Consider the following 7826-nt stretch of genomic DNA (forward strand, 5'->3'; position numbering starts at 1 on the left):
ACCGGACCCAATAATAATATACAATTTAAAACAGAAAATTTCAAATTATTTTCATGAAAATATTTAAATATTTATAAGAAAAATGTGTTCAAAATATATATACGTATATATATATTCTATTTAGTTTAGATCTGAATTCTGTTTCGAATGATGATAGTTGAAATCAATAGAATATACTATTTATTATCAATTGGTTGAAAACGTTTTTCTCAATACTTTTATATTGTAAATATATATTTTAAAATATTACCAACGTAGATAGACAACATGCATCAACTAATCCATTTAATGTCGAATTTAATTTCCATTACTTTAATATATTTAGTTATTGATTTCGTTTATTATGTACATAAACCAGTACAAAGGTTTTAATTAAGTAGTAGACATTTGAATTATTATGAAATACCGTGGTTTAAAATCCAAGGTATGAAAGTAAACTTTAAAGTAAAATTATAACAATAGCAAATACCCTAAATCTAATTAGCCTTTCATTTTAGATCTGCATTGAACTTTAGTATACAGTAATTATTCTATTGAGGAATTGATTCTGCTTGTATTTTAAAATTGTATACCTAAATATGTAATACATATCCTTACTGATACTGTAAGTATAGTATAAAATATTGTGACTGATTTGGTTACCAATAAAAGGCAATACTAAATGGATTAGACGTTAATATAACGTTTATAACTATGGGAAAATTACTTTTTATTTATAAGTTTATAAAGTGTATAATTTATTTAATAGAGTTTGCAACATATTTTACATAGAAAATTCTTAATGGAGGATTAATGATATTGTTTACTTGTGATTTTCTCGTATCCACCATTGTTACTCAAAAGACCAGTGCAAAAATATATGCTAACGTTCGGCGAAATCCCATGAAGTAACATGCACCATCGTCAAACCCAGAGTTTCTTACAGTGAAATGAGACTTCTTACACAATTTCAAGACTATAGGTCAGTTCGTGTGCGAGACATTATGTGAACAGACGAACAGACAATTATACAAACAGGCACACCTATATTTCCAGCTCTCCCAGTAATAGTCTTTGCTAATGCTCCGCTAAAAAGTAGGTTTTTGTTTTAAATTGGTGCTTTCAATGTATATAAATTAACGCATGCATTATATTTGTCAAAAATAGTGAATAATGCTTTACGTTTTTACAAATCATAAAGCATTGTGTCCCATTACTTAATTTTAAAATAAACACTACGATAATAATTCAATTTTATTTATGTGAGGAATATCGTGTTCAAGGAACATATAGACAGATCCATGTAATTGAAATAGACTTGGTTTAGACAATAATGCAAACAATTCAGTACTTAGATAAAAATGCATGTAATTTAAAATACAAGGAGATAAAATGTTAAAGATCAGGAAGTTTTTAATTAAAAATTCTTTCTGGTAGAATGCTGGTACAATGCATTTTTAACCATTGCTGTTTTCAACGTAACGAACTTGATTACGGAAAAATGAATTTACAGGGGTACTATTTTATTCTCAGTAATAAACGTGAACGTGTTATTCTATAAATCTGCAATTGAGTTTTCCCCAGAACTGTAGTTAAAGGCGAAGAAAACTTTTTATAAAACAACACTCAGTACAAGCTTAAATCGGCATGAGACTCTTGATACTGCTTCATCCCTGAAAATGTTTGGAGGTAAAGCATCACTTCCAAGTCAGCTCTAAGCACTCTTCTTAGATTAGTTGTAAAGAGTACTTGTCAAAGAGCTTGCTATTTATGATCCCTCTCACTTTTAATGTCTAAATATTTGCCTCGTCTTGAATACCTCTATAATTTATAATAAATATATTTTACAATATTATAATATTTTATTTATTATTATTCTGGAATAACGCTTGAAATACTGCATTGTATATTATTTTATATAGAGGGTGCTACGATTCAATACCTTTTGTCTCTGCCTTCATAAAATATTGACAAGGTATTAAATTTTATTAACACAGACCGTGGTTTTTCTCAGATCAAAAGACTAAAATACTCATTATATTTTTAATGGTGATGTACATTAATATTTTAATTTATATTAAAAATATTATTCAATTATGATACTCAAGTAAAAATAAAATATATTATTTATATTTCGCAAAGTATATCTGGTTTGGCTATACTGAGTAATGTTAAGTATCGAGTATTTAAGTGGTCTGTCGCAGTCAACGTATGCAATTTTTGTACAAATCTTTAGCTACAATACGTGATTTGAGTTAGTTAACACTTAAACTGCAGCTCTATACTGAATTATATAGTCTATTCTGATCAGGCAGCACACACTAAAGCGTCTAATGGAGTCAATATGTGAATCTACTGTAAAAAAACTGATTCGTTATAATATTATTTCATGAAGTTAACAATGAAACTGCTGATTTACTGTAAGTAGTCTGATAAAGGAGCATACTAAGGTTTTTGCCTTAATAAATGTAAAACTACTGCATAGAAAATGCATAGCGAGAGAGAGAGCGAGAGAGAGAGAGAGAGAGAGAGAGAGAGAGAGAGAGAGAGAGAGAGAGAGAAGAGAGAGAGAGAGAGAGAGAGAGAGAGAGAGAGAGAGAGAGAGAGAGGAGAGAGAGAGAGAGAGAGAGAGAGAGAGAGAGAGAGAGAGAGAGAGAGAGAGAGAGAGAGAGAGAGAGAGAGAGAGAGAGAGAGAGAGAGAGAGAGAGAGAGGTGGTTGGCCGAATCCCAGCGGTCCCTCCTCCACCCCTGGTTTAAGTCGGTTTAAGTTCCTCTTGAGCCTTCCTCTTGATTACTCTTGATCCTCTTCCGGGCACTCTTGTTGTGCCTATTCAACACACCTCTCCCCTCACCTAGCTCTTATGTACTAGGATCATCGGAATTTTGAATTCTTCTTTCGTTTTGTTTTATCAGCCTATGTTCTTCTGCTCCTCTTCAAGCTGCTTGCTGTCTTCCGGCATTTTCTAGGTCATGCTTCTTACTCCCTATCCGTCTACACATACGTGAAAACTCCAGTGCTGATACTTTACTTCTAAGAAAGTTTATCTTTTCCCAAGCCCACATCTTCCGTCGGAGGAGTTCCTTCAAATCTCTCCGTTCTTCTTCGTAGAACCAGCACTCCATCAGCACATGCTGAGATGTCTCCAGCTCTCCGCAGTGGGTGCAGCGGTCATCTTCCACGAGGTTAAAGCTCTTCAGTTTGGCCTTAAAGTTGCCATGTCCACTCACGAACTGTGTGGTGTAGTGGTCCGTCCTCCAGTGCACCTTCTTCCTGATCCTCACATCCGGGACGAACGCAAATGTCTCTCTTCCTTTAGTGCTTCTTTCCCACAACCTCTGCCATTCGTCAAGTGTTTCTTCTCTTCTAATCCCCCTGCTCTCCCCGCTGTCTAACCCTTCCTCCTTGTCCCCTCTTCGCTTGATTCTTTCTTCTACCGTCAGGTCTAGCGGGATCACTCCGGCAATCACTCTCACAGCTTCGTGGGATATTGTGCTGTAACCCTTGATCACTCCCAATAGCATCTTCCTCTGCAGGCTCATCAGCTTCGACCTCTCTCCTCGTCCTCTCATTCTTTGCCCCCACATTTCACAGCCGTACAGGACCATGGGCTCCAGCGCTCCGATGTACAGTCTCCTTAAGTTTTCACACTTCATTCCATGATTTTTTTTGCCAGTCCTTTCAATTTTCCAAAGGAATTCATAGCCTTGTCGATCACCTGGTCATAATGCCCTGCAAACTTCATCCTGCTTCCCACTACTACTCCTAGATATTTTGTCTCGTTCGAGCACCGGATTGTCACATCTCCCATGTTCACACGGATAAACCTTTCAACTAACTTTCCTTTGAGTAATACCATCACAGTCTTCTCCTTCGAGAACGTCATCTTCCTTTCTTCTCCCCATCCTGTAATAAGCTCTAGGGCTCTTGTCGCCTTCCCCATGAGGTCTGGGCTCGTGTTGGACTTCACCAGCAGCAGTCCGTCATCCGCATAAGCTCTCGCCGAAATACCCTCCTCAAATGGCAGCCGTAGGAACCCATCGAACAGGACATTCCAGAACAGAGGGCCCACCACTGATCCTTGGGGGCAGCCTTTTGTGATGCTCTTGCTCACCTCACCGTTGCCAGCTCTCAGCGTCACTGTCCTCCCCCTAAAGTAGTCCCTCACCAGACGGTAGATGTTGTTGGGGCACCGCCATCTTACCAGCACCCTCAGGATCTCTGGCCACCAAGCGGAGTCGAACGCTCCGGAGATGTCCAGGAACAATCCAACGGACAGATTCTTTCCTCGTATTTTTCCTCAGATTCTTCTACCTCTCTTCTCATGTCCAGCAATGAATCGACTGTTCCCACACCTTCCGTGAAAACCATACTGAGCAGCATTCGTCCTATTTTCTCTCTCCATCCAATCCTTCATCCTCTTCACGACCAGTCTTTCCCCTAACTTTCCCAACACGGGTAGGAGGGTCACCGGCCTGTAGGATTTGACTTTGCTCGGGTCTTTATCTTCGCTTTTCAAGAATACTTTCACTATTCCTTTCTTCCAGACGTCCGGAAACCTGCCTTCTCTCAGCATCTTGTTGTACAAGTTCAGCAGCGTACCTTTGATTCGTCCATACATCCTCTTGACGACTTCGCCCTTTATTCCGTCATATCCCGGTGCCTTCCGGTCTTTCATTTGTTTGACACATGCGGTCAATTCTTCCTCCGTGAAGTCTTCCTCATTTGCTCCAGTGCTCTCCTCCATCATCCCCCCTCTAACTTCTCTCTGTTGCTCAGTGTCTTCATCCTCCCTATCGTCCGGTAGCAGACCTTCGATCAATCTCCGTAGAGTGTCTTCCACTGTTTCTGTCATCGTTCCATCTTCCTTCTCTAGGCTGACCAATTCGATATCCTTCTTTATCTTCTCCGCAACGATCTTGTAAACCTTTCCCCATGGATCACCTTCTTCGTCTGCGATGAGCTTTTACCACATCTTCCTCTTCTGCTTCCTGATTTCCCAGATGTATTCTGTTCTTGATCCGGTAAAACGCTCTCCTGTCAACCTCCCTTCCTGTTCTTCTCCAAATCCTGCTCTTCCCCTCATCTTCACTCGTAATTTCTCCAGATCTTCCGACCACCAATATACCTTCTTCATTCCTTTAGTTGCCTTGGGAAACTGGTCCTCCATCAGGTTCAACGTCATTTCCGTGATTTTCTCCGCATGAACCTCTGCTGTAGTCATTTCCAGTTCCATGTCTTCGATACTTCTACGTAGCGCCTCGTCAAATCTCGTCCAGTTCACCTTCCTCAAGCAGTACGTTCCTAGTCTCTGCTCGTTTTGGTTACCCCGATTCTCCTGATCTGATATCACCTTCATTGTGATAAGTCTGTGGTCACTCAAGGCCTTTTCCTGTACTGTCCAGTCTTTAATCCTGCTTGAGATATCCCGCGTCGCTATCGTCACATCTATGTTCGACTTGCCTCCCTGTGTGTTCTCAAAGGTCATCCACCTACTAAATTTGTTCAGCACCTGAAGATCCCAAGCCGAGACAACGTCTTCTACCTTGGACCCTTTTTCATCTGTAGAACCACTGCGCCACAGTCCTGACCTCGCATTCAGATCCCCTCCACATAAGACTTCCTTGTTTCCTTTCTTCCTAATTATGTCCACTAACCATGTTAAATGCCCATCAATAGGTTCTGATGGCCTGCAGTATAGACTAATCACTTGCATCGACTTTCCTCCTTGTTCCAACCTTACACTGACGCACGTTCCGCTTGTTTCACCTGCATTCATGATTGTTCCGATCTTCTCATTCATCACAAAAATTGCACTCCAGATATCTTCTCTTCCACTCCGGTCATGAAAAACTCTGCATCCAGAAATCCTCACTCTCCCACCCACTATGTATGGCTCTTGGACCAGGAGAACATCAATCTTATCTAGTAAACATCTCCTAATGGCTTCATCCATAGCTACCTTACTCCTACCTAAATTCCACTGGACAATCCTACAGTCCATAATCAATCTTATCATTATTCCTCTTAACGGCCTTCTCGTACACAGGACACCTCCTTGAGCCTGCATCATGATTTAGGTCCCCTCGACCTTCTCTTTTGCAGTTGGCACAACACACTGCTTCTTTCTTCTTCTTATTAGGGCAGTCTTTATAGTCGTGTTCCTCTGCACAGAGTGAAGCAACTAGGTTTCAGCGAAGTGCAATGCCTAGCAATGTGCCCAAATCTCTGACACTTGAAACACCTGGCTATGTCCACGTAGTCCTTCACCCTGCAGCACTGCCACTCCACAAAGATCTTGTCTTTCATCCTTAGCAAGTTCCTAACTCTCACGGAGCATTCCACTACAATATGATTTTTCTTCCCTCCAGATCTTGCATCCTTGTACTTGTGTCTCACCTCGAACTCCTGTCTGAACTGTTCCTGCTCGATTTCACTGCCACGCATATTCCTGCTGAACACTTCTTCTTTCACCTCTTCTTCGGTCAGTTCAGCGTTCACATCATAAATCATTATGACGGGCTTCTTCTTTGTCGGTTTCTCAACCTTCAACCCTGCCTCAAAGAGCGATTTCTGCTTTATCAGGTTCTCCACTCCTTCTTCGTTCTCTGCCTCCACGATCACTCAGTTCCTGATGTTAATCAGTCTCCTAACCTTTAGGCCGATTTCTTGTGGCTTAACCAGTCTCATTAGAGAGATTTTAACTTCTTCACTTTCCTTATTCTCACTCTTCACGATCACCAGTTTAGGTGCTGGCAAAACAGGACCTTTCGTTCCTGAGATTTTTGGCACTTCTTTCCTTCCCAGTGCTTGAGCAAAGGTTGCCCGGTTCTTTGGCTCACACGTTTCTTCTCTCACCTTTAGCTCCTCCCTGACCACTGTCCTTAAGAGCTCTGCCATGCTTTTTTCCTTTTTCTTCTACTCTTGTTTCCAAAATTACTCTATCTTCTCTAGCCCTTACGATCTGCTCCTGGAGTTCACTCAAGTACCCCTGAAACTATTGGCATAGGTTTTCTTCACCATCTTAACAATTTGCGGTTGTTTTAAACCAGTTCTGCATTTTCAACTAGATCTTTCCCATATTTTCTAAGGGGTCTCTTCCAAGTTCCGACTTCTCCTCGTCTTCATCCTCATCCTCGTCTTCCGTATCCTCGACTCTCCTGTTCTTCGACTGTCTATTATCTGCTTCATTAGGACTCCTCCTTGTCCTTTTTTCATTCTTCTCTTCCCAGCACCTAGTTCTGAATCTGACTCCTGTTGGCTGCTGGTTGCCGAGATCCCTCCTCCCTTATCCAACTTGCTCAGTTTCCTCTCTCTTGCATGCTTCTCCAAGAACTCCCTCTCCACAGCTGCAATCCTCTGCGCCTCCTCCCTTCGACTGTTTCTCTCCTCCTCCTCCTCCTTCTTTTGTTGGTTTTTTTATATTCTTCCATAATCGTTCCCACGAGTAGCTAGGGAATAACAGTCCGCTCCTCCAGAGCCCCGCTTAGAGAAGTAAGGCTACATTTTGTGAAGGGTCGCCTGGTCCCTCACAGTGTTCCACTAGCGACACTTGTCTTCCCAGTGCCATTCAATCCCCTCGGCATAGTCCTTAGGATTAGGAATGTAGACGGATTTGAAAAGGCTCCCCTTTTCGCCGACCGCCCAGCGTCGAGGCTACTTGCGCCAACCTCTACTTCAGTCTCCTTCAGAGTGCCACGCCCGTTACCCCGCTCAACTGGATACGGGGATAGGGTAGTGACACCCCGTTCTAGGGGTACAGCGCCTGAAGTACGAGCTGTACCCGCAGAGAGAGAGAGAGAGAGAGAGAGAGAGAGAGAGAGAGAGAGAGAGAGAGAGACCGGAAAAC

General features: G+C 41.6%; 1 protein-coding gene across 1 annotated transcript; it reads right to left on the reverse strand.

Annotated features, from left to right (window-relative positions):
• Positions 1-4943: 4943 nt before the first annotated feature.
• Positions 4944-5933, reverse strand: LOC124372515. The gene has a single exon (XM_046830914.1). It carries the CDS (start codon positions 5931-5933, stop codon positions 4944-4946), a length of 990 nt encoding a protein of 329 aa, XP_046686870.1.
• Between the last annotated feature and the right edge of the window lie 1893 nt (positions 5934-7826).

This window comes from Homalodisca vitripennis, unplaced genomic scaffold, assembly GCF_021130785.1.
Source record: "Homalodisca vitripennis isolate AUS2020 unplaced genomic scaffold, UT_GWSS_2.1 ScUCBcl_3378;HRSCAF=8880, whole genome shotgun sequence".
Taxonomy (NCBI): domain Eukaryota; kingdom Metazoa; phylum Arthropoda; class Insecta; order Hemiptera; family Cicadellidae; genus Homalodisca; species Homalodisca vitripennis.

What these genes read in the sequence shown, in the direction of transcription:
- LOC124372515 (XM_046830914.1), bottom strand. Translation starts at nt 5,933, where the DNA reads ATGGATGAAGCCATTAGGAGATGTTTACTAGATAAGATTGATGTTCTC.